This window comes from Halichoerus grypus, chromosome 7 (assembly GCF_964656455.1).
Source record: "Halichoerus grypus chromosome 7, mHalGry1.hap1.1, whole genome shotgun sequence".
NCBI lineage: Eukaryota > Metazoa > Chordata > Mammalia > Carnivora > Phocidae > Halichoerus > Halichoerus grypus.
The window spans coordinates 69,212,836-69,239,498 of NC_135718.1; the positions used below are offsets into that span (position 1 = coordinate 69,212,836).

Below are 26,663 nucleotides of genomic sequence, written 5' to 3' on the forward strand. Positions count from 1 at the left end.
TTGTCCATTATAGAATTAATGGCCTGTGTGGGTGAGAGCGGGTGCATCACTAATACCTGTGGGGCTGGGGCAGAAATAAAGCACGAGGCACATATACTGAGAGTCATAAATCCATCCGGTCAATGGCTGAATGTAGCATGTTCTATTGTCCTAAGTTGGGGTGTTCAAGTATAGGTTTTATTATTACTCAGGTATGGCAAGGCCAACAGATCAGGAGATGACTGCCCTTGAAAATAGAGTTTGTAGCTCACAGGTCCCAAGGGGAGGGACATGCCACACCATGGGGGAGCGAGAGAGAGAGAGAGCACATGAGAGGGGGAAGGGTCAGAGGGAGAAGCAGACTCCCTGCCGAGCAGGGAGCCCAATGCGGGACTCGATCCCGGGACTCCACGATCATGACCTGAGCCGAAGGCAGTCGCTTAACCGCCTGAGCCACCCAGGCGCCCCGGCAAATGCAACTTCTTAATGGTTAGAGACGAGGTATGGATTTAGAATCCTTGGATCCCTCGGATTATGCGCCGGGACCTTCTGCAGGGCAGTTGGCCACGGCCCCCTAGCCCCCCTCCAAGGGCCGCCCCCCTTCTTTGCCATCTCTGTCATGCCTTACCGTAAGTGCTGCACATACAAGCCTACGGACACCCTAGCTTGCGTGTCCAACCTCTGTCCACCCCTTTGTGCTGAGGCTTGAATCATTCAGGTTTTATATTGTGCGGTCTTTCCCACCCGGCATGGGTTTGTCCCGAGGAAGCAGGTGTGCAAGCTATTCATATTTTTTTCTCTGTTAGCTTTTTCAACACGCTGGCTCGATGGCCCGTGCCTGCGTGGGCCATGTGTGGAAGGAGAAGGAGGCACACTGTTTGCATTTGGCCTCTCTGAGGACTTGGTCCACAAGCAGCAGGTGCCCGGTCATGTGTGGCCTAGCCGTGGGGCCACGTGGGGGTGACAGCAAGTGCCTGGATGTGAGCACTGCGTGCGTGTGTGTGTGTGTGTATGTGTGTTGGGGGATTGTCACTAGGAGGAAGGAACCTCATAGCCGGCTAACCTCATACTTCTGTGAAATTGTTCCCAAATGGAAAATCGTTCCCATCTGACTAGGTGCCTCAGTGTGACCCATCTGGCCTTTCCCCCCACTTCTGTATAAGGGTGGAGAAAATACATCAATGAGAAAACTGCAGGTAGGATCTTAGATTTTCAATTCACAGGTATTTTGTCTTCTTGGGGTGTCTTATTGCTACGCCTGCATCTACTTGCCCCTTCCGGCACCCAGTGGGCAGAGGCTGGGGATGCTGAGAGCTGGATCCTCCGGGCTGAGTGTGCTGTTCTCCTGCCTTGGAGGGGGTCCGGTCCACTGCTTGGGAAAGGCATGCCCTTCGTTCAGGGCCTTGAATAGAACCAGACCCCATGTTGTTCACCCCAAGCAGAGGGATCACTTGGCAGCGGTAGCTGCTAGCTGGCCTTCATGTAGGAAAAAAAAAAAGCCAGTTCACTTTCAGACACTGTCACAGCCCGCAAGAGCTTGGGCTAGTCTGTGTAGTCCCCACATATCCCAGGGTCATCGGGGACTGGCACTGTTCAAGAGCCCACCAAGTAGCATGCGGAGCACGGATGAGCAGGAGGTTGGCGCCTCTGTGTTGCAGGAAGCGTGGTTGAGGACTTGGTGTTTAAAGATGGGAGTTTTGCAACCTTCTGTCTTTATTTCATTCCCCACCTTACCTCCCCTTCTGGTCTTCTGTGTGCTTTGTTTTGTTTGTAATAGAAACTGAAGCGTGTCCACAGATTCATTTCCGTCTCGGGTCCCAGGTCCTTTGTTCCGGGGAGCCCACGTGGCCCTGCCTGTCCCCTCAGCCTCGGTTGCATTTGTGTCTCTCCTGCACTGTCCAGCGAGTCATTCTTTGATGACCTCAGGCACTTGGCACCCTGATCATCTGTTCTGATTTCCGGCTCCTTATCAGATTGTCAATCCCCTGAGAACAGAAACTGTGTGGTCCCCATTGTGGCTTCCCCGGGGGCTGGCCTATAGCTGGTATCGAAAAACATACTGGGCCCCTTCCCTGAGCCCACGACTGGGCTAGGCGCAAAGGGTTCAAAGAAGGTAGAACTTGAGCAGGGAGGATCAGCCATGTCCTACATGAACTTGATGGCTATAGGAAGGTCTGAAAGGTCTGCAGAAGCCCGGAGGAAGTGAGAGCACCGTGGGAAGAGGGGGAGCGCAGGGCAAGAAAGCGGGGTCTTGTAGCCCAGACAGCATCTTGGTGGGTAGGAAGGCAGAAAACATCTGAGGAGGGTATTCCAGGCAGAGGAAACAGAGCAGAGGTATGAGTCTCAAGAGTCAGAAGAGGCCCTGTGTTGGCTCAAGTCACCACAGGGGAGGTGGGGGTGGGAGGGCAGCGGGCTGCTGGGCCCAGGGGCTCGGAAGCTGCCCTTCTCTGTGAAGCTGTGTCGGCTTCGTGCTCGCACTATGACTGAACTGTGGCTGTAGGCAGCTCCCAGCCATTCGTCAGCATTGGCACTGGAGAGGGAAGGTCCTCTTCAGTTCATGCACGTTTGAAAACTCTGGAACGAGGAGCCAGCTGGTTCGTATGAATGTCTCCTCTATCCGGGAAAGACTCTGCCAAGAAGACAGTGGGTGCTAGGCTGTGCTGGCGGGGGGCTGGGTTGAGGACGATTAGCACCTCCAAAGGGAACGGTGTTGGGCAGATATTCCCTCTGCTGGAGGTGGTGAACATGGGTTGATATCTTGTAGGACTGAGAAGCAGAGCAGTTGGTGATGTTAAAATCTTTCGCCCTGCCAAAATCTGCTGGGTGCAAGAAGCAGGCTATAACTGGGCTGCCTGCTTAGTTACTTCCTAAGACAGCTCAGAGGGGCACATCCAACATGGAGACCCCATGTAGTTGGGGATCTGATTAGCTTCAGATGGTTGCCCTTCCTGCCCTGGAGGACATTCGGAGTTGTCCTGCCGCGCTCCAGGATCTCTCCTCCAAGGGCAGTAACTCGGGTCAGACTTCGGGTGCTCTTGTGTCCAATAGAGAGATGCCAGTTTCGAACCTTTATCAGTGAAGGGAAAAGTAAATTCTTTCCTTCTGTGAAATATACAGTGCCTTCAGTGAAATTCGTCAGTTACGTTTCATGACAATTGGGCAGCAGGATTATGTATTTGAGAATACATAGACTTTGCCATAAAACTAAACTGGGTCTGAATTTATTTACCCCTTGAATAAACTCCCCTCAGCCTCAGTCTCCTTATCCTCAAAAGGGATTTAGGGAGTTATTGTAAATGAGATAATGCACCCACATGGATGCATCATGCTGACACCTCGTGAGCTCACTTTCTTTAGCTTAAGAAGATCAAATGAGGATTTGGGCTTTTTTTTTTTTTTAAACACATATTGTTTAAGAAAATAGTATTCCATTTTAAAAACCAAGCCCCACATTCCATTCCTTGTTCTGTTAAAAAGAAGAGAAGTAAATCATGTGTGTGTGCCTGTGTGTGTGGTGTGTGCATATTTGAGGGGAGTAAGGAGAAAGAAGTAAAGAATAAAAGTATATATTCTCAAATGTATACTACTAAGCAATGTAAAAAAATAGACATTTTAAGCAATTTTTAAAATATTGTAAATGGATCTCCAGGTCACAACTCTTTCAGTTATTTTTTAAAAAGATTTATTTATTTATTTGAGAGAGAGAAAGAGAGAGAGAGAGAGAGAGAGCGGATGCGCATGCGTGTGAGCAGGGGGAGGGACAGAGAGAGAGGGAGACAAGCAGACTTCTCGCTGAGCAGGCAGCTGATGCTGGGCTCGATCTCACAACCCTGAGACCATGACCTGAGCTGAGACCAGGACCTGAGCCCAAAGCAAGAGTCCGATGCTCAACCGACTGAGCCACCTAGGCGCCCCTCAAGTGTTTCAGTTACATGTGCTGGAAAGCAAGAAGGCAAACCTGAGCCCGCTGCTGTCTGCAGGGAGAGCTGGGGAGAGGGAGCTTGCCTTTCCATTTGGTGGAAACATTTGGCTGGCGAGGACTGTGTGTCAGGGCTGTGGTGTGAGGCTGCTCGGGACTGATAGCGTTAGCTTTTTTTCTGACCTGCTTTCCATACCACACATACTTGGTTTTTCTTCTTGTCATTGAATTGTGCTGATTTATTAGGCTGTGTGCTTCAAGGGCACTGGGAGATTGCATGTAGGAGCAGGTCTGGACTAGGAAAGTGAGAATTACTGTATCAGATGATACCCAATTAACTCATGACAAGCACAGCAGGTGAAATTGGAACTTAGGCTTTATCTTTTATGGACTGGAATCACTTACTATACATGAAGCATTTTTAAACCTAGTGGGGCTTACCTACTCATTTCTAAAATCCTTCCTTCCCACCTGCCCACCATCTCTTCCCATCCAAGCAGGTGTGGCTTCTACAGACATGAGTATCAAGACGGACAAGTCCCTGAGATGCGCTCTGGGTTCAAGGGCAGTAGGGCGGGGCTCCCTGAGGCAGCCACGAGGCACCTCGTGGGACGGTCATTGCCGTACACCAGCACGCGGGGCAAAGCAGCAAGTGAGGCATAAACGTAGTTCAGAATAATTAGTTTTACTTTCTTTGTGGGCAATGGAGTCATGATGATGCTCCAGTTCTGAAAAAGCCTTTCCACCCTCTGACCTCCGGGTGCCTCTGCCAGTGTGAGGTTATTGTAACACAGCATTCTCACGCAGATCCCCCAAAGGAGAACATCTGGACGTCCGGTTCCAGGTGTAGTTGTGACCCTGGTGGATGTCCTGCAGGCACCCTGCCTTCCTGTGGTGTGGGATCCTGCCCCACATCGACTAATCTTAATGCAAGTTGAGGGGGAAAAATGATTCCGAAATTATTGAGAGGGTAAAATAATATGACATTAAATGCCCGATATTTGAAAACACAAATCTTATTTTATGTGCAACTGCTGTTTCGGATTACCCATGCCTCCTCCGGCTTCAGCCAGCATGGAAAATCCTTTAAGAGTGCTACACCATTCACTTCCTCAGGAAGTCCACTTTTAACCCCCTCGAGCTGGGCGGAATCTCTTCTGCGACGCTCCCAGAATGGACTGCAGCTTTAAGTTTCAATCACTGAACTCAGCTCGTTGCTTTTATTCATCATGCATTTATGTGACCGTTTTCTGTCACCAAACCTGGTGTTTTCCAGGCTAAGGGCAGCATCTGATTCATGTCTGCAGCCGCAGGGCCCAACGCACAGCTGGGCACACGGTACGTGTTACGAAACACAAGATGGATATAAGAATGAGAGTCAGGCACATCCCTAAAAAGAAGCCTGCTCTTTGGTACCGTTTATTAATTCTGTCAGATCTGTATCTGGCCATTTTTCTCTTCTCTGCAAATCTCTTATCGGCATCAGAGGAAAGGAGAGAGAGAAATTACCAACACCACGCTGAATGATGACCTGCCAATGACAAGTGAAGCCATGGTTAATTTAGTGATGGTGTGTTTATTTGGTTCCAACCCTAGGGAATTGACAATGACCAGTCTAAAGCCCAGGAAGGATTGTCTCCAGCTTAACTCAGGAACCCCGCTTGAGATTCTATTTAAATGACCACCACGCATAGTGGTAACAGAAAATGCTGTAAACAAACAAATATATACATGCAAATAAAAATCTGTTTGTAAAACCACACGATGTCTTATTATTAGGAGTGAACCAACATGAGTAGGAGCCTCAGAGAATTATTAATCATTTTCTCATGCAACCTCAGAGAATTATTAATCATTTTCTCATGACAAGATCACTCTGGTATCAGTAGGGACTCGTGGCTGGTGTATAGTCCAGTTGGTTTCTCATGAAACCAACTGGACTATACCCTTTACATACACACACACACACACACACACACATACACACATTACACAATGGTAATTTATTTTAGGCAAATATGTTAGCAGCATTCTTCCCTACAATTTATATACAATCAGGTTTCCATTGGTTAATGGCTGTTCTTTGCAATTGTCCATGCTCTTTGCAACTCTGACTTTTTACAGAAGTCTTTGGTCTCTCCTTAATTTACTCTTTCTGTGAATACCAGCTTCATTTTGTTGGTGGCTAAAATTTCACATGCATTTATTCAATGTGCATTTTCTGAGCCCCTGTGTTATTTAAAATGGGAGTCATGGGTTCCAAAACAATGGCCTCTGGGATGATCCCTCACTGACTGTGTGACTTTGGTCCTTGCTGCCCCTCTGTGGCATCCAGATAAAATGAGGATAATAGTAGAGCTGCTTCATGGACACTCTCATTGTTTAGCATTTAGAACAAGGTGTTTAGAACAGTACCTGACACACAGGAAGGGCTCAATGAAATGTCATTGATATCATTACCTCGGCATCATGTTTTCTGCGTAGTGAATTTCCAGTGTGACAAGATCACTCTGGTATCAGTAGGGACTCGTGGCTGGTGTTTCCCTCTTGCACTCTGGTGTACAAGTTGATTTGTGTAGCACTTCATATCATGGATTCCACCATCTTTTGAGGTCCTAGACAATACTAGTCCATCCCACATATCAAGACAAACAAGTTGCAAATCCATTTTTCTGCGTTGTTGACTTCCCTGGGCCTTTGTTAGCTCGGTGTTACTACTCCATCTCCATGCATGGTTTAATGACTCCAAGAAACAGGAATTCTTTCATTCACTCCAATAGAAGAATAATACTTTAGATGTTTGAAAATTTCTCAGAATTCTGCAATTTCTCCTTTGTCTTTCACATCTTCCTTTCGGAGGATTTTACTAATGGGAGTTACTTGTATCGAAATTCATCCTTGAATAATGATCTTTGAAAGTTGATGACTTATTTTTGTAAAGTGAGGCCAAGCCTTATGTTACTAGAATTACTATGTCACTGGAAAGTTCCAAGAAAATGGCCAATGTTAGACAAAATTTGTGATTAATGCTAGACTGATGGGGTCCCTTTGGCTTCCATTGTCAAATTTGAGATGGTGTTGTACTGATCTCATGATGCGGTCATTGATGGAGGATGGTGGGGCTGAAGCTCTTCGTAGTCACTGCTTCATTCAATCTGATAAGGAGTCAGCCTGGGTGTTGCTCATTTCCTGTACTATTATCATGACAAGTATTGCTGTCCTTTTATGATGCAAACAAAGGATATAATGCACTAGAACCTAGTTAGACCTGTTTTCCACTTAACATTCTTTTACCTTCCTTGTTTACACTGAAAAGGATATTGCTGGGTAAATTGGTAGTGTTTTTTCATCAGACTCACGGGGGCATCTGTGGATTGAAGATTCATGGACAATGTTGCTGTGGGCTCCAGGGAGACATCAGTGTTAGAGTGTGGCCCCACAGCTCTCTCTGTGTCCCTTGAAGCCATGTCTCTTTTAGATTTATTATTTTTATTTAGTTTTTTATTTTTTAAAGATTTTATTTGTTTATTTGACACAGAGAGACACAGTGAGAGAGGGGAGTGGGAGAGGGAGAAGCAGGCTTCCCGCCGAGCAGGGAGCCCGATGCGGGGATCGATCCCAGGACCCTGGGATCATGACCCGAGCCAAAGGCAGACGCTTAAGGACTGAGCCACCCAGGCGCCCTTCTCTTTTAGATTTAAATAGTGCCTCATATAGGGCCTGGCATGAAGTAGGACCCGGGTTAAATTCCTGTAACATTGATTTGTGTTTGTAGCACGCACTCTGCTAAATGTTTTCACAGATTTACTGCATTTAATTATCAATCAGTTTTTGCTTAATTGGATTCATGAAATTAATTATATGAATTCCATTTTGATAATATTGCCCGACTCTGGATATAAGATTCCCTTAGCAAATGGAGAGGAGGGGAAGTGTTTCTGCACTTTCCTAGTTAGGAGGCCTGCTGACTTGGAGTATTTGGCTTCTTTCAGCACCATCCCTCGGTTCTTGGAAGCTTGCCTCAATAACCCTGCCGTTCTTTTGGCGTCCACTCTAAGACCAGGTTAGGAAAGGAAGGAAGCAGAGGGACGATGAAAAGGGAAGAAAAGATAAGTTCTGTTCTCAATACATCTTGGGCATTTCTTTTTTTTCTTTAGAGACGGGGAGGCGGGTGGTGGCAGAGGGAGAGGGAGAATTTTAAGCAGGCTCCATGCTCAGTGTGGAGCCTGGAGTGGGGCTCGATCTCATAACCCTGAGATCATGACCTGAGCTGAAATCAAGAGTCAGACAATCAACCAACCGAGCCACTCAGGCGTCCCAACTTGGGCATATATCATTTAGGAAGATAAAAACTTAAACTCCCTATCTATAGTCCTGGCCTCGTTGGAAGGTTGTGAGTCAACCTAGTTCATATGCGTGCCTGGCTGGGAGATGGGTCAGGATCCAGTGAAGGCAGGATTTCAGTGCATCATCCGTGTCAGATGGCAGCCTCCAGGCAGGCGGAAAAGCATGGGAAACTGCCCGGATGCCCTTGTGTGGGGCCAGCATGTCACTACCTGGAGCCTCGGACGCTTAGATGAGCCAAGTATGTAGTGATTTCTGAACAAAATCATTAATATGGAATATATCTGGATTACTTTTAAACATAAGGATATGGCTTTCTTGCCCTCAAGGAAGGTGCTGTGCATTTTTGTCCTTTGGATGAAAGATAACATCACAATAGACTCGTAGTGACATACGATCACTACAGGCTTCTTAAGTTACTCTCACTCCCTGAGTGATATCATCTAGTCTCGTCGTTCCACACACCAGTATCTTCCAACTGTCCATCTGCATGCCAGACCTTTTCTTGACTCACATATCCAACTTTGTTCTTGACATCCCCACCGGATGGCTCATAAACTCCAAGTTATCAGATCCAAACTTGGACTCTTTTTAAGCTTCTCAACTGCTTTTATTTTTTCCAGCTTATGGAGGTATGATTGACAAATAAAATTGTGAGGTATTTAAAGTATACAACGTTGATGATTTGATACATGTGTGCATTGTGAAAGAACCACCTCCTTGTCCATCCAGTTAATTAACACAGCCATCACCACATATATTTGCCCTTTTTTTTTTTTTTTTTTTGGTGAGAACATTTAAGTTCTACTCTCTTAGCAAATTCCAGTCTAAGATGGAACTCTCGCTCGTCTCCCCAAACTGGTTTCACCTGCATTCTTCCCATCTCCGTTGATGGCAACTCTATTTTCCAGTGGCTCAGGGCAAAAACCCTGTAGTCATTCTTGATGGGTCTCTTTTTCATACACCTGAATTCAATCCATCGGGAACTCCTGATGTCTCTATCTTTAAAATATATCTAAAATCTGCCTCTTATCACCCACTCCTGTGTCACCATGGTCTCAGTCCCCACTACCTCATCCTGGATTTTTGCTCTAACCTTCCTGTTTCTCTCTACTTATCCCATGTCTTCCTAGAGTCTATTCTCAACATAGCAGCCATGAGCCAATTTGTCGCCTTTTTTTCTCCTGTTTTCCCTTCTCTTTCAGAGCGCTCAAAATCCTGACATGGCTTTCTAGTAACTACAGCTATATAACAAATCATTCCCAAACCCAATGACTTACAGCCATTTATTGTGTGCACAAATTCTGTGAGTCAGGCATTTAGACCCAGAGCAACAGAGGTGGCTTGTCTGTTTCATGATGTCTGGGTCCCTCAGACTCTATGGTTCAAATCCTCTGAAAGCTTGCTCACTCCCATATCTGGCTGTTGGCTGAGAGCTTCACCTGGGCCTTTAGCCAGAACACTTACGCATGACTTCTCTGTGTGGCTTGGGCTTCCTTACAACGTGGAGGCTGGGTTCCCAGTAGAAAGAGCCAGGCAGAAGCTGGACCCTAGCCTCAGAGGCTAAAGAGCATCCTTCCTGTCATTCTCTATTAGTTGTAATGTCATAGCCTATTTAGATTGAAGAGGAGGGAAATAGATTTCACTGCTTGATGGAAAATGGCCAAGTTCTGGAATAGTGTGTGGGACCCAGAATATTACTGTGGCCATGTTTTGGAAATACAGTTTGCCACAGTGGCCTGCATGATTGGAGCTGGGCTATTTCTCTGCCTTCATCTCTTTCCCCAGAGAACATCTGCTCCAGATGTTGCTGGAGTGGTCAGGTGTGCTCCTGCCCTAGGACCTTTAGACTGGTTGGTCCTTCCACCTGCTCTGCTCTTCCCAGGATGGCTGCTCATGTGCTCCCCCCACCCTCTTCATGCTTCTACTCAAATATCACCTTCCCAATGATGCCTGACCACTCTACAGCCCCATTCTGATCCCCTTCTCTTGCTTTGTAGTACTTACAACCTTCTAGTACTCTATGGAACTCTTAAGTTTATTCTTTATTACCTGTCCCTACCAGAATGAAGCATGACATAGGCAGGAATCTTTTTTTCTTTGTTTTTTTAAATTTTATTTTATTATGTTATGTTAGTCATCATACATTACATCATGAGTTTTTGATGTAGTGTTCCATGATTCATTGTTTGCGTATAATACCTAGTGCTCCATGCAGAACGTGCCCTCTTTAATACCCATCACCAGGCTAACCCATCCCCCCACCCCCCTCTCCTCTAGAATGCTCAGTTTGTTTCTCAGAGTCTATAGTCTCTCATGGTTTGTCTCCCCTTCCAATTTCCCCCCCTTCATTTTCCCCTTCCTACTATCTTTTTTTTTTTAAACATATAATGTATTATTTGTTTCAGAGGTACAGGTCTGTGATTCAACAGTCTTACACAATTCACAGCGTTCAACCATAGCACATACCCTCCCCAATGTCCATCACCTAGCCACCCCATCCCTCCCAACCCCCACCACTCCAGCAACCCTCAGTTTGTTTCCTGAGATTAACAATTCCTCATATCAGTCAGATCATATCATACTTGTCTTTCTCTGATTGACTTATTTCACTTAGCATAATACCCTCTAGTTCCATCCACGTCGTTACAAATGGCAAGATTTCGGGGTTTTTTTGATGGCTGCATAATATTCCATTGTATATATATACCACTCTTCTTTATCCATTCATCTGTTGATGGACATCTTGGCTCTTTCCATAGTTTGGCTATTGTGGACGTTGCTGCTATAAACATTGGGGTGCACATACTCCTTCTGATCACTACATTTATCTTTGGGGTAAATACCCAGTAGTGCAATTGCTGGGTCGTATGGCAGCTCTATTTTCAACTTTTTGAGGAACCTCCATACTGTTTTCCAGAGTGGTTGCACCAGCTTGCATTCCCACCAACAGTGTAGGAGGGTTCCCCTTTCTCCGCATCCCCACCAACATCTGTCGTTTCCTGACTTGTTAATTTTAGCCATTCTGACTGGTGTGAGGTGGCATCTCATTGAGATTTTGATTTTGATTTTGATTTCCCTGATGCCAAGTGATTTTGAGCACTTTTTCATATGTCTGTTGGTCATTTGGGCAGGAATCTTTATTGCTTCTTTTCACGGGTTTATCCCAAGGGCTTAGAATGGCATGTGGCACATAAATATGTACAGGATGTGAAAGAGAGCACTTCCGGTTGAGACATTCTGAATTTCTAGTCCTTGTGCTGGATGAACCAGGGAACAGATCTCCTCTTCATGGAGCCATATGCCCACATCTTACTCCCCATGCTAGCGCAGTACCCAACGCACAGTAGGTGCTGAAAATAAATATTTAATTTATTTGGAGAAAAAAACTCAGCACAACTTCACTTGTAAATGAGGCTGGCATAAATCAATAAGATTAAGAGACCAACTTAAAGAGTTGCTTTCCCTGGGTACGTTTCTGTTTTTATCCATTATGCACTGATGAACCAGAACTTGTTTTAATTTCTGTATAAATCTTTACAAGGAATTTCAAGGTCCTTTTTCCAGTTCCAAATATACCCCTCTGTCTTTCACCCTAATACACACGTGGTGATAAAATAGGGTCCTGAGAGCCCCCTCGGCAGAGGCTCAGGGCAGAGAGGCAGCTTGGCTTCTGCTTTCCACACACCCCAACTTTAGAGTGTAAATGCATGAATTACCTTTGACAACACAGGTTGGGATAAAAACACTAATAAACTCCACGATAGTGATAATAATAGTCATGATAGAAATGGCGACGACATCACTCATTACAGCTACCATCTGACGGGGACTTCTCTGCTGCCGCCTGCTCTTCTGGGCACTTCATATTCCCATTTCTGCCAGTGATCACCTTGAGAGGGTGGATCAGGACTTGTCCAGAATGCACCAAATCTCTCTTTCTTTAATACAAAAATGTTTATTTCTATAGTAAAACAGCATGAGTTGTCCCTTTTATTCCCTCTATTTTAAAAAAGTGACAATGTCAAATCAACCTTTTTGATTTTTTAAAAAGATTTTATTTATTTATTCATGAGAGAGAGAGAGAGAGAGGCAGAGGGAGAAGCAGGCTCCCCTCGGATCCCGGGATCACAACCTGAGCCAAAGGCAGACACTTAACCCACTGAGCCACCCAGGCGCCCAACATTTTGATTTTTTTTAACGTATTAAGAGGACAGAAAAAAAATCAACATTTTCGTCACTTACAAAAGACCAAATCTCTTTTTATGAGTAAAGTGCCTCTTTGATCCATGGGGGCACAACAATCATCTATTCCTCCAGCATATGGTGATTACGAGGCTCTGAGTTTATCTCTAGAGGCCACTGACCTCTCAGCTTTGGAAGCTGAGCCGTTGATGGCAACTCAGCTCAAGTTCTGTCGGGATCAGGTTTCCATGTGTTTCTCAGCATTTCCAGCACCTGGCTCCAGGCGGCCACCCCAGTGGATTCGCGTGCTTTCCAAACCTAGGAGGTGATCATTACTGTCGGCCTGACTGCGATCCTTTGGTTTTGGGCTGTTAGTTGAGCACTTCTGGGTTTTGTTCAATCTTTGAGTACAATTGCCTCAACTTTGGATTTTTGTTTTGCAGAAATGGGTGTGAAGGAGAATGCTCTGAAGTACATGGAAATGCTTGAGGATAAGCTGCGTAGGTAAGGATAAGAATGTCTTCATTACAGACTCCACGGTGCACCCGGGTTCTTGACTGTGACAGAATTTAGTGAAAGCAAAGAGAAAGGCTCACCAATTTCTGTAATAAGTGAACAAAGAAAAACACACAAAAAGGAATCCTTTGAATTTTGTAACAGGATTCAAGCAGGTGCCATATAAACATCCCCCAGTCCTTTTCTCCTCTTTATAAAAGGTAAATAGGTGAAGATGTTTAAAAGTGTCTGGGGGAGATCACAAGTTAGTTTTCATGTTCCATAAGATGAATCTTCTTTGCCATGTTAAATTCCGAATTCGTGCCTTCGTCTGTTTTTTTCTTTTTAATGTCTGAAGTGGGTCTTATGGATTTTGACCCAGCTTATACATGTTTTGGAACAATATAAAAAAAATGCACATCTTAGGTTCTGTTTTGAATCCTGAATCAAAACCAGCATGGAAATTCACGGTTGCTATTTTTTTTTTAACCCAATTAGGAATTCAGATTTGAGAAACATTACGGATGTTGCAGCATGTCAAGATGTTTCTCATTTTTGTGGATGTGTGCTCATGAAAATAAATCCCAGCCACCAGGATCTGTTCCTAATTAAGGAAACAAGTATGAGAATGTAATGTGTACTTTCTTCCCTGGGAGTCATTTAGCTTTATGGACTGTTTTGCTACTCTTTTGGAATTGTTAAATAACTCTTTAAATAGGCTATGCCTTAAACCTTTGTGGGCTCAGATAACGCCATTGGCTAAAATGCTTGTCCTTTAAGAGATACTGAGAGATGCTGTTTTGCTGAGTTCTGCTCTGCGGGGCAGGGAAGGTACTATGGGATTTGTTCTAAAGCTTGCAAAGCTAGTTCTTCCAACCATTGACTGCTGTTTCCCCTGCCTCTGGCGCCCTAGACACAGGGAGGACCTGTGACAAAGGTGGTCAGTAGAGAGTGTGGGGTAAGGGCACGCAGGTATGAGCATCCTTGAAGGAAATGTCTCCCCTCCTTAGAAAGTAGGATACTCATCTGGATCAGGTGCTCTGCTCTGAGTGCATCCTCTCCTTCTCTTCTGTGTACTCAGGTAGGTTTCAGCATATCCCTGTTGACCGTATCCAGCTAACATTTTTAGCCGTAAGCACCGCACACACCATACACCACACCGCACCCACTGGGTTACTGGTCCGCAGCTCCGAGTGGAAGGAGCTTGGGCGTTGGTGGAGAGACACCCATTGAGAATGTGGCTCTACAGCTTATCCAACTGCCTAACCTCCAGTGAACATCCGCCGTCAGCCTCCCAGTGATAAAGCTGAAGGAGGGGTACCTGCCTTCTCGAGTCAGGGCGTGCATTTAAGTAAATAGCAGAGATAAAGCCCGCACTTAGTGGGCAGTCAGCAAACGTTCGTTCCCTTCGCTTCCTGCTGCTTCTGATCTTCACTCTCCTCTTCATCGGAACTGAGGGAGCAGTCGCGCCCAGGACTCATCCTTTTCCCTCCACACCAGGTCCTCCTGCTGTGTATCCAGCCCGGAGAACGGTCCATCACCCGGCTGGATGGGCCCTTGCACCTGGCCTGTGTGACACCTACATTCCCTCCCCGGGCCCTCGCCTCCCGCTCCGGGTCCCCCAGTCCTGCCATCCTGCCAGGCTGGCCTCTTGTATGCCCTCGAGGCCGCCCAAACTTCCCCTGCTCCTGTGGGTCTGTCTTCTCTCGCTGAACGACCGTAATAGCTGCTTTTTATGTTTTTCCGTCTCGTCACCCTTCCCACTCTACTTTCCAGGTGGTCTTGAGTGAGCACCTTAAAATACAAATTTGGTCATCCCCATCATCTTAAGGATAAAGCCCAAACATCTTACTGTGGCTCCTTGCATTTTCCATGTGGCCTCTGTGTGTCCTTCAGCGTCATCACCCTGCCACCGTCACCCCACCACCAGTACTCACTTGTACTGATTCTGTCATGTTTCCCAATGCCACTGTGTGCTTTTTCCTGTGGAGAAACTAATTGAGACCGGAAATGGTCAAGGGATGTTATCCAGGGAAGTACTTGGTTAAGCCGTGTGAAATTATTGATATTAGATCACGTTGATCTGGAAAGATGATGGTTTCCTATGGCTCAACCCAATATCTAGGGATTTGGAGTCCCCTTCAAGAGGGTCAGATGCTCTGGCCTGGGACTGGCCAGTGTCCTCCCTGTGGCACACTCACTGTCACCATTCCCCTTGCATGCACCCCAGTGGCCGCTCCCAGCTCCGCCCCCAGTGGCTCTACATCTGTCTACATCTTTTCATCCTTCATGCTTTAGCTGTCCCCTTCTTGAAGCCTTCCATGACTCCCCAAGACTGAGAAATGTGCTTGCCTTGAATTCTTTTCACTTTTAAAATGCTGAATGAGAGGTATTGCCGATCATGTCTGTCTTGTTCAGCGTGTATCCTCTGTGATTTGATGGTGCTGAACAGTGTAAGAGTATCCCACAAATAGTTGGTGAGTTAATGGTTGAGTGAATGCAGTTAACTTATAGCCACCCCCCACCCCCAGTCCCATCTTCCATCACCTTCTGCCTCCCTCTCTGCCCCTCCGGCCTTGTGGCTGCATGAGTCGCATATATTCGTCACTTAGGATCCGTCAACAGCCTCAGATGACCAGAGTGGCAGCTGACCCATCCTGCAGACTACTTCCTGAGCACCTTTTCCTTTGCTTGAAGCTTGAAGCTGTAAGAGATCTGGTGCAGATGTGTCTGAACTGTTGTGGTAGAAACACTGGGATAGGAGGGAAGGCAGTGGGTGGTAGGCAGAGTTGCAGACAGAGGCTAGGTGCACCTTCAGGTGTGTGCAGGGAGTTTTACTGCTGCCTTAGAGCAGGAGGCCAGACTGGATGCTGTGGGAAGTATGGGAATGGTCAGTCTCCCCCTCCTGAACTGTCCTCCCCACTGGGCCGAGGAGCGAGGGTTGCCTCCCAGTCCCAGTTCTTTCCACGAGAACCAACATCTTAAAACACAAGACCAGTTTTTCGCGCCTGGAACAGTTTGCATCATAGTGGTTGCTCATTTAATACTGCGGGATGTTGACCAAAGCAAGGCGAGATGCTGATGGAAATCTTTGTTGCTTATTTCCACTGTCTGCAGCCTCTCTTGGTCTTCCAGGGATTTCAAAAGGAAGTGGCTAAGAACTGAAAAGAATGTTCATTTCCCCCTTTGAATGCACGGAGGACACGATTTATGATCAGTGCTACAGCGAGATTTGGATGTGGCCAGTCACGATTTGGGGAACAAATCTAAATGACAAGAGTATCTTTGTTACTATCTCAGCACACACGGAGACAGATTGCTGGGCTCAACATTCCACTCCCCATCAAGAAAGTCAAGTGAAGTAGGAAGTTAGGAAGTATCTGATTCTGTCAGCATTTCGCAGGGGTACCTGCATGGGACAAAACAAAGCAGGCAAATATTAAATGGGGGCTTTTAGTCTATATTTAAACAAAGATTTGCCTTTTAACAGTCTGAGTTCTATAAAAAAAGAAGAAAAGAAATTCCCTTCTGAATTTGAATGCCTAAAAAAATTCACAAAGTTTTTTTCAAAACTTGTTTTGGTTTTATTTGCTATCAAACTATGTTAAAGCTACAAAAGAGTCGATGCTCTTAAATCAATTATGTTATTTTACATACTCAGGATACCTATTCAGTCAAGTGTAATTGTCAGTAGATAAATAGTAAAATCATGCATTTGTAAATTACACCTATAAACTCTATTTCATGTAACGTACATGAGAATAAATATAGACATATATATATAAATATACACGTATATGTACACATACACATATATAATCACACAAATTTGCAATTGAAAAATAAACATATTTCATGGTCATTCTATTTATTTTGAAAATTCTCTTTTAGTAACATTGCATTGACTGGAAGTCTATGAATCAGAAGGAGGTCATATTCTCTCCTTTAATAATAAACTTCCTATCAGGGAGTGACTGGGGAGAGAATATGGCTTACCATTTCTCTCTGTCGGCGAAAGGCAGAGACACCAACACGCTTCTGGCAAATACACCTTGTTTTCTAGAAGAAAATGAACTGATAACAAAAGTCATCTGAGTTCTAAGTTAGATACATGTATGTCCCTGTTTCCCCTTCTACAGACGAGAGCTACTACTTGGGGGTTTTTCCTTGCTCACCTGTGTCACGGATGTTCCTCCTTCCCTTCTCTTCTCTGGACAGGCAGGAGGGTGGCTGTCGCCTGAATCACATGGCCAGGCCACAGACCCAGACCCTTGCTGCTTTCCTCTCTGTTCCCACCACTACAGCCTCTGACTCAGGAGCCCTCCCTCCCTAGCCCCTGAGTGCACATTCATCCTCGTGGCTCAGCACAGTACGCCTTCTCTATAAAGCTTTGTGGCCTTCTGCTGCCTTCTTGGCATCCACAGTGGGAGCCACTTAGGACAATTTGTTGCAATGATTTCTGTCTGATTCTATTAGACTGTGAGGGCCTGGAGAATGGGTTCCATGCCTTACTTGCTTTGTCTTCCAAGTGGCTGGCATGCTGTTTGGCATGTGGTAAACATTCAGTAAAATTATATTTAGTGCAAGAATGAATGGCTAAATAGCAGTTGTATCTTGATACTTTATTTTCAACTATTAGATTCAAAAAGTTAAGGCAGCCTAAGGACATATAATGCCCCAGAATCCATTTGTCTTGCCATTAAATCTTAATGGTATATAACAGAATAGAACAACAACAACAACAAATCTACTCTTAAAGAGCTTTCCTCACTTATTCTTACTCCCTCAGATTTATTGTCTCCAGAGGTTAAGAGTTAAGGGTGATATTTTGGGCTGGCTAACTTTCCCTTACGGCCAAACCTTGCTTTAATTTCCTTTGTCTCCGTTACTACATCTTCTCTGTTAGCTGTCTTTCCCAAAGACTCAACAGAAATATTCAAAAGTTGTATAGACGGGTTGCATTTTTTTATTGACCATATGTTCTATCTTTAAGTGTTGTGCAGGAGAAATTCATTATTGTCCAATGGCAAACCCCTGTCCCTGGCTAGTGTACCCCAAGCCCTCTACCCTATGGCTAAGGAGTAGTGGTTCCATTTAACCTCGTGGAATCTCTCGTATGCATGACTAATGGGAAACTGTCTCTTTCTTCTAGGCTCTTCTGGTTCTATTGCTATTTTTTTTTTTCTGCAGTTGAATATGAAAACTTTGTCAGTACGGTTCACTGGATTATAGGTTACTTTTGTTTCCTTGTGCTCTTCTATGTTTCTTAAGTATCCCCCCTCCCCCCGCCCAGAGTATGTATCAGACTTTTATAATCAGAAAGCAGAAAAATCATTAAAATTCGTTTTGAATATAGAAATCGTTAGATACTTCTTAGAGGCCCTTCTTAGCTTTAGAAAAGACTATCAGACATATATCGGTTTTCTCTGAACTTTACTTTGAAATTTAGACTGACATCTTTCACAAGGTGATTTGCTTCTTTTTTTAAAAAATTAGTGATTAGTTTCTAATTATCTTGAAATTTCCATATGGTCGGCTTTACTAGGAAGTGGTGGCTGGGTGAACTCGCTCTGCTGATGAACAAAGGTGACCAGCAGGGGTGAGCAGAGAGGGAAATGTCCTGGTGGCTTCCTACCTGGACCCCCCGACTACCTCTCAGCTTGCCTGTGTGGATGGCTCTGGTTTCACGTCAGAAGTTGGTAGAAACTGAGTCAGACAGCTCCCTGGAGTTTGGAGTACCCATCTGGCAAAATGGTATTGACCTTCTGTGTAAGGCAGCATGCAGAAGACACTCTGAGGCGTGCCTCAGAGACCAAGGTCTGTTCCCTCACCCACAGCTCCCAGAGCCTGCCCGTCACGGCCAGAAGCAAGAGTGTATGACTGATTGCCCACGATCCAGTGAGGGTGGGAATCCCAGCTGCAGATACGCTCTCTGCGGGTACTTGTTTCTATTTGCTGCACACACGAGCGTCCACTTGGGTATGGGAAGGACATTTTAGAAATTGATTTTACGTTTTCATTTTACCCATTTAGGTTTTGTCCTTGAAAGTGGTCTTGTCCTTGAGCTATTTTGTATGTAGGTAGCGCTACGTGTATTCAAGTTTTGAAACATAATACAGTGCCTGCTCGTGATTGCATTACACCAAGTATCAGAGACGGTGCCAACTATAACATGCCTTTACTTATTTTCTAATAGTGAACCAGAGATCACACTTAGCATACGCCCACTCCATCCATCCACAGAGGCAAAAGGGAGTTAATTCTACAAGAAGAGGGGTCAGCACTCAGGCTTCACAGAGTCGATGAAAGCAGGGCGTGGAGACTGAAGAGGCAGGTTGGAACGTGCAGAGGAGCAAGAATCTAAAATGTGGTGGCAGCTAGTGGGGACTTGAGGCGAGAATTCATGAGCCTGATTCAGGTGCCTGGCCCTCGGCGGCAGAACAGCTAAAAGCCGAAGAGTCTGCTTATCCTAGGAGTGTATTCCAAACCCGACAGAGTGCTCTAGCCCTCACTGCAGGCGGGGCGACTGCCCGCCCTGAACAATGAATGGAATTCTTTGAGATCCCACATGGAATGCCCTTTATGCCAAATTACGCAAGGTAATTTTGAAGTTCCTGTGCACCTGGAACAATCCATTTTCAACCCATATTGAACTTATTTCAAAAGCTGTTGAGGGAAATGAGTGTAAGAAATGGCAGCCAGGAGATAAGCAACTGGCTGCCATGGGAACCCCGTCCCCCCTCTTGGTACAAAGAAAAGAAAGCAGACCCCACGTGGAAGCCGCCATTTGTTTTTTCATACTTTCTTGTTCCGTTGCTGACATATGCCTTCCTCCTCTCTTTCTTAACGGGCACACACATCAAAGGAGGTCTCTCCAGACCTCACTTCTTCACGGCGAGCTCGGTGCCTTTCTCACTGCTTCTGCACGGTCTTGACCCCTTTCTGCTTTGCCTCTGCTGTCTCAGAAAAATGTAGATTCTCAGCTTCTTCCTTTCCCCTCCCTGATTTGCCGTGACCCTCCTGCATCCACCTCCATTCCTTGCCGGGGGCTGTTTGTATCAGCACTGTCTCATTAGCAGGAGACTTCTCATCCCTGCCCGATGAGCAGGCTCTCTACTGAGTTGAACCCTCTCTGTCCTTTCAGATTCTACTGAAGTAGATGTGGCCCACTGTGATTTCTCCCTCTTCTGGCTCCTCTCTTGTCTTCTGGCTTTCTCGAGCCTGCTCTTTGATCGCACCGCCTTGGGACACGAGTTTTCCTTTTAACTGTCTGTGTCCTGCCTCAATGGCCTGCTCAGGAAACTCTTACGATTTCACCCATAGGTTGATACATTTGTAGCAAGCCCACATTTCCCTTCTAAAACCAGATAAATCGATCCTACAAATCTATACAGCTGACTCTTGAATAACACGGGTTTGAACTATGTAGGTCCACTTACATGGGGATTTTTTTTTTTTATAAATCCGGTAGAGTACTGCAAGTATATTTTCTTTTCTTTATGATTTTCTTAATGACATTTTTGCCCTCTAGCTTACTCTCTCTCCCTCCCTCTCTCTCTCTCTCTCTCTCTCTCTATATATATATATATATATTTTTTTTTTTTTTAAAGTAGGCCCACGCCCAGTGTGGAGCCCAACATGGGGTTTGAACTCAGGACCTGGAGATCAAACCCTGAGCTGAGATCAAGAGTAAGACACTTAACCGACTGAGCCACCCAGGTGCCCCTTAAAGGCAGTTTTCTTTTTTTTTTTTTAAGATTTTATTTATTTATTTGAAAGAGAGAGACACAGCGAGAGAGGGAACACAAGCAGGGGGAGTGGGAGAGGGAGAAGCAGACTCTCCGCCAAGCAGGGAGCCCGATGTGGGGCTCGATCCCAGGACCCTGGGACCATCACCTGAGCTGAAGGCAGACGCTTAACGACTGAGCCACCCAGGTGCCCCAAAGGCAGTTTTTTTGAGGATATACTGGAAAGTCCTCATGAACACATTCATAACAAATGCAAAAACACTCTTCATGTGGCTGTTACCAACCACTCCTGGAAAAAAACAGGGGCTGCAGACTATATTGTAAGAATATGGCATCAAATACACATAACATACAAAATATGTGTTTATTGACTACTTTTGTTATCAGAAAGGCTTTCAGGCAACAATGGGCTATCAGTAGTTATGTTTTTGGGAAGTCAGAAGTTCTACATGGATTTTCAACTGTGCATTGTTCAAGGGTCGACTGTACATGAAAACCGTTATAAAAATAATTCATTATTGGATTCACCCACTTCTGAATTTTGGAGCAATTTGGCCATATTGTCTAACTTGCCAAGAGAAGCAATCTTATACCAGAAAAATCTTAAGTATACTTAAAATATTAATTCTTAAATACATAAAGACACACACATCCAGAAAAAAAATAATACACAAAATATAGCAAGATGGCATGAATTTGGAAAGAGTAGGCAAAAAAAGAAGGAAAAACAAGGATAGGGAAACTACTGGTAAAATTTATATGCAATTAGAGTCCACACCATCCTAGTTTACTATTTTGAAACTAAACTGAGGATGACTGATGTGCCTATAAAACTAAGTAACATTTTCATAAGTATATGTAAATGGTGTAGTTTATAATAAAGCTGTGGGTCTACATTTGCCTTATGAGTCACTACAATATTTTCCAGTTTCTGAGAACTCTAGTAATGAATTTTTGCTCAGAAATAACTTTTTCCTCTGTAATGTTCAGTTATGCTGAAGTTAGTTTCCAGCGCACTCAGCTCAATTGAAAAAGGCCTACACACAGTTCTTTAGAAAGAGAGAGTAGAGCTCTTGCCTCTAGAAACCCAAGTCCTCCCATTAGGTGTCTTTTCTTCAGGGTTAGAAGAAATGCTACCACCACCTGAGTCCCATCTGGCCAATACACCCGGTCCACAAAGTGGAGCCAGAACCCACTCTTTACTCCTACGTGCACTGACCAGCAGCACCCAGAGGAAGGAATGAATACAAATGGTCTCCCTTTCCCGGAGACCATAAAAACAATCCTCAAACATTCTCATTCTTGATAATTATATAGATAACCTGAGACATTTCAATTTTTAAAAATTTAAAAAAAATTTTATTTTAATTGCAGTATAATTAACAGTGTAATACTAGATTCAGGTATACAGGTGCATGCCTTAATCCCCATCACCTGTTTCGCCCATCCCCCCACCCACCTCCCCTCTGGGAACCATCCATTTGTTCTTGTTCTCTATAGTTGAATCTGTTTCTTGATTTGTGTCTCTCTCTCTTATTTTTTTTCCCTTTGCTTGTTTGTTTTGTTTCTTAAATTCCACATCTGAATGAAATCATATGGTATTTGTCTTCCTCTGACTGACTTATTTCACCTACCCTAATACTCTCCAGCCATGTTGATGGCTGAGTAGTATTCCGTTGTTTGTATACGCCCCATCTTCTTTATCCATTCATTAATCGATGGGCATCTGGGCTGCTTCCATATCTTAGCTACTGTAAATAATGCTTCTATAAACATAGAGGTGCGTGTATCCCTTTGAATTGGTGTTTTTGTATTCTATGGGTAAATACCCACAGTGTGATTGCTGGATCATAAGGTAGTGCGGGCTCTGAAATCAGATTATCTAGGTTTGAGTGCAGTTACTTTTGAGCTGTGGGCTGCCACTAGGTCAATAAATCTCTTCAAGATCCAATTTTCTGTTATTAGAATGGACCAATCATAGAGTAAGATAAAGAATGTTTCTATATACAATAAGGGCTTCATACATGCTAGTTATTATTACCTTAGTAGCAGCTATGGCACCATAAAAATTATAAAACCAAAAAATCTACATTTAAAAAAACCTTATTTTAGGGGCGTCTGGGTGGCTCAGTCATTTAAACATCCGACTCTTGATTTCAGCCCAGGTCATGATCTCAGGGTCACGTGATCGAGCCCTGTGTCGGGGTCCACACTGGGCATGGAGCTTGCTTGAGATTCTCTCTCTCCCTCTGCCCCTCCCCCCCCCACTCATGCTCTCTCGATCTCTAAACAAACAAAAACAACCTTATTTTATTAAGCTGGAAGAGAATCCCTTATCTTCCTGGTAAAATTATGGGGAGAAGGGAGATGTTGGCTTGTAGTTAATAGCCTCCCCCTGGAGTCTGCCAACCCTTGTTGATTACCCAAACACAGCTTTTTTCTGCCCCCTACCCTTTAGCCAGCTGTTAGCACCTCCTGTAGAGGGTGGGGAGGGAAAGAGATGAGGTAATTGAGTTCTTGTTAATGGCTGTGACAAAGGTTGAGAGCTTCCCATGGTTTCTGCAACCAAATGGCTACGATCCTAGAGCAAGCTTCTGTTTTTAGAACCAGTCTGGCTGGTTGTGGAGTTTTTGAGAAGGGAAAGGCCTGAGCTCCCAGGCTCCAGAGCTCAGGCTGGGAGGAATTTACCATCTCTTCTGTGATTAGTGGAGCTACAAGGCACTTCACCTTGACCCTCTGTGGGGCTCAAGCTACAGTCACCCAGGGATAGCATTTTTTGAAGAAATTAACTCCAATGTACTTGCCTCTCTCCCTCTGACGTGTTCCTTTGAGCAAAAATGCTGCACTAGAGAAGGGGGTGGTAGAAGGGAAGAAGAGGAAGGATGAACAGAAGCCCTCTGGGCCTGTCTAGTGAGGGGCTCTGAAGAGGGGGAAGATCTTCTCAGCACAGAGTGCAGCAGGAAGAGTCTGGGGAGCAGAGTGATGTGGTACATGGGGAAGACAGATTTTTGACTGCCAGGTCAGAACTAAAAGAACACAGGAATACCTGTGAGGAGGTCATAGACACCTGTCAGCACCGTCCTCGTCACTGATGCATCAAGGCTTTAATTGGATATGGTGCTGTTTCTAAAAGTAGCCTGAAAAAACAAACAAAAGGACGACTGTGATTTTGACTAATAGAGTAGAGAGTAGATAGGAGATTGATTATAATTTCAAACAGAAGGCCCTGCCAGCAGATTCTCCTGTGGTTTGTGCAGCTCAACCCAAAGTTTCTCTGCTTTCAACCTGTGATAGGATCACTCTGTCCACTGAGATCAATTAAGAAATCAACCAATTTTCAAGGAGGCTCAAGGCTTGGCCAGATGCCCAGGATTCCTGTTTTCCTTACGCCGTTTCGTTTAGGTGGCTAAGAGACATCAGTTGTGATCACTAGGGGAGACTGAACAGAGGTGATGTCCACCATGCTCCTTGAGCCTATGTGCCCACTGGCCCCCCAGATAGGCCAGCGTGCTTCAGAGTGTGTGCATTTCAAGGTTGCCTGTCACATTTTTAAAAAGGCGATTATAATTAATCAATAGGGAATGTCCAAGCTAAGGGGATTTTTGAGAACTCAAGAGAAACCATTATAGCTTGAGTGTTTTTGATGCCTTTTGGCAGGGAGTTGAGAAATCTTAAAGAAAAATTAATTGCTGTATCAGTGGAAACCCCAGTAGGTAGATATCCAATTTGTCATTAATTAAAATGAGAAGACTTTTAAGGATTCAGGGAAGCGTTGTCAAGATTGTACGATAGTTTAATTTGCCAACATGGTATGAACCTGTTAGCTTCAGCAGCATGATTAATACAAGCAAAACTCCTCATGGAATTTTTCCAACGCTCACTTCCAGAGCGCAAGTCATTTTTAAGACTCTGCTCCGTGTCCTTACTCAGTAAAGTGAGATGCTAGCTCTGCAGCAGCCCTGGCAAATGCAGGTGAGACAAAATATGACACACAACATTTTCTGTGACTCATTTTGCTCCCTGTTCCTCCCCACCCGGCCACCCCAGCCAGCCTGAGTCATGCAACAGCTGCGTGAGCATGAGCTAGAAAGCAGCGAGCAGCAGCCGACACTTTCTGAGCTGGCTGCATCTCATTATCTCCGGGAGCTCACACCAGGATGGGCTGTAAATCCCTTATCACAACCGCCTCAGGCGGAAAGCAGGTTTGTTCCCCCCCCCCCCCCCCCCCCGTTAACTGCTGATGTAAAGATGACATTTCTTGAGCTGGGAGAATTTTATGTGACGGTATTGTGTGCTAAGCATCAAAAGATAATTCTGCAGCTCCCCATTCATCATAAAAACAGGGTCTTTTAGTTGTGCTTCTTAAAAAAAAAAAAAAAAATCCCCTGAAGAAATCATGAAATTATCTCGTGGCCTGAGGAAAAGAGAATCACCAGGATGATGACTTGTGACCATTACACAAAGCAATTTGACTGAGTGATTTCCTCTATTATTCTAGAAATGGGAAAATAAGTGAACACCCTGGCTAGTTAGATGCGTTTCCCTGGGGCAGATGGGTCACAGCACTACACCTCCCTATTCTGTACGTGAACTGTCTCTTTTAGTTGACGCTCTGCCTCTAGAATGTTCTTGATTTATTGCCGTTCAGTGGAGTTTACTTTGGTTTCGATAATGGCGTTTGTCCAGTCTCGTAGTTACAGGATGGACATTGCTCTAGAGTGTTGCTTTGGTGCCAGGGCGCTCATTCGTGTGGTTTCCTGGAGCATGAAGGGGGGATGTGTTTCTGTAAGTTTGTCTTGCCCTGCTGCTTGCCGGAGGGGCAGGGTCTCATATAGAGTGTGCTTTATCTGATTCTGGAAGTGTCTGTGAATGCTTTGCACTAGAAGGGTTTAGTTAAGTGTAACCGCACAGCTTCAGAATGAATTTGGTCCCATCTTTGTTTTCCAGGTTGTCAGCAGTTAGACCCTTCTAGAGCAGCTGTGACAGTGGGAGCTTGGCTTCTTCTCAGGCTACTTTAGTCTTTCTGGGAGGAAGGAGTCTTCTCTAAGATTCAGCCGGACAATATCCACAGAGAGATTCACACGCTGAGGGATGGTCTCGTGAGAGCAAATTGGCCAGTCGTTTGGCTTTGGTCTCTGTGCCTCCCTGTCCAGGTTTGACTCCTGATAGCAGCCACAGGACCTCACGACATGAGAATTTGGGAGGCGGATAAAGAAAATGGTGACTGATGTACAAGCCAGTTGCTGTCACAGTCAATGCTGAGGTCTCAGCACCACCTGAGCCCAAGAGTAAGAGAAGAATAGACTGGCTATAAGGTTTAGGGAAAAGCAGACAAGCTGCTCCAGGGACCAGTGGCCATATGCCACTTAGAGGGCACATGGGCCCTAGTTCCAACATGAGGCTGCGATACTGGGCTCTCTCTCTTCCTCACGCGCCTCTCCAGCCCCTTTGACAACCTGCCCCCACTCCCCTTATGGGATGGGTCCTGGTCAATTGTAACTGGAGACTGTGAGGATAACCAAGTCACCGTCTTACTCTTTCAGGGAAAAATAAATAAATATTTGGGAGACAGGCACCACTTTATTCAAAGGTCTAAAAGCAGGAGTTCCTGGGGCAAGGATGGGTGGTCAAGGAGTGGTTTCGTTCAGGGTAGCCTTTTACACTGTCCATAAATCTACCACATTACGTGGATCATGGACACTGCCGATCTGGTTTCCACACAGGAGAATGGGCAGCTTTGGGGATGGGATTTATAATCACCGTCAATAACCGCCCCCTCAAAGCCTCAGTCGGCGTCTCTTGCCTCTTGAAGCCCTGAATTCAGATCTGTCTTAATCACACGTAGTCACATGCATCTTTCCCGTCCTACAGCTGCTCTCCTCCATGCCCCAAGCCGTGGAGTTAGCATTTCGTCACCAGCAGAGACTGTGAGACTCAGGTTGGAAGGCAAGCATCTGTTGGACAACATAGTTGTATTAATAACAATAACAGTG

The 26,663-nt window shown here is 45.1% G+C and overlaps 1 protein-coding gene across 1 annotated transcript in view; it reads left to right on the forward strand.

The window, feature by feature from the left end:
* DISC1 (DISC1 scaffold protein) overlaps positions 1 to 26,663 on the forward strand; it is a 366,980-nt gene that overhangs the window by 281,104 nt on the left and 59,213 nt on the right. Inside the window, exon 10 of the mRNA XM_078077709.1 lies at positions 12,871 to 12,931. Within this exon, the coding sequence (XP_077933835.1) occupies positions 12,871 to 12,931 (61 nt within the window). The remainder of the gene's footprint in view (positions 1 to 12,870; positions 12,932 to 26,663) is intronic.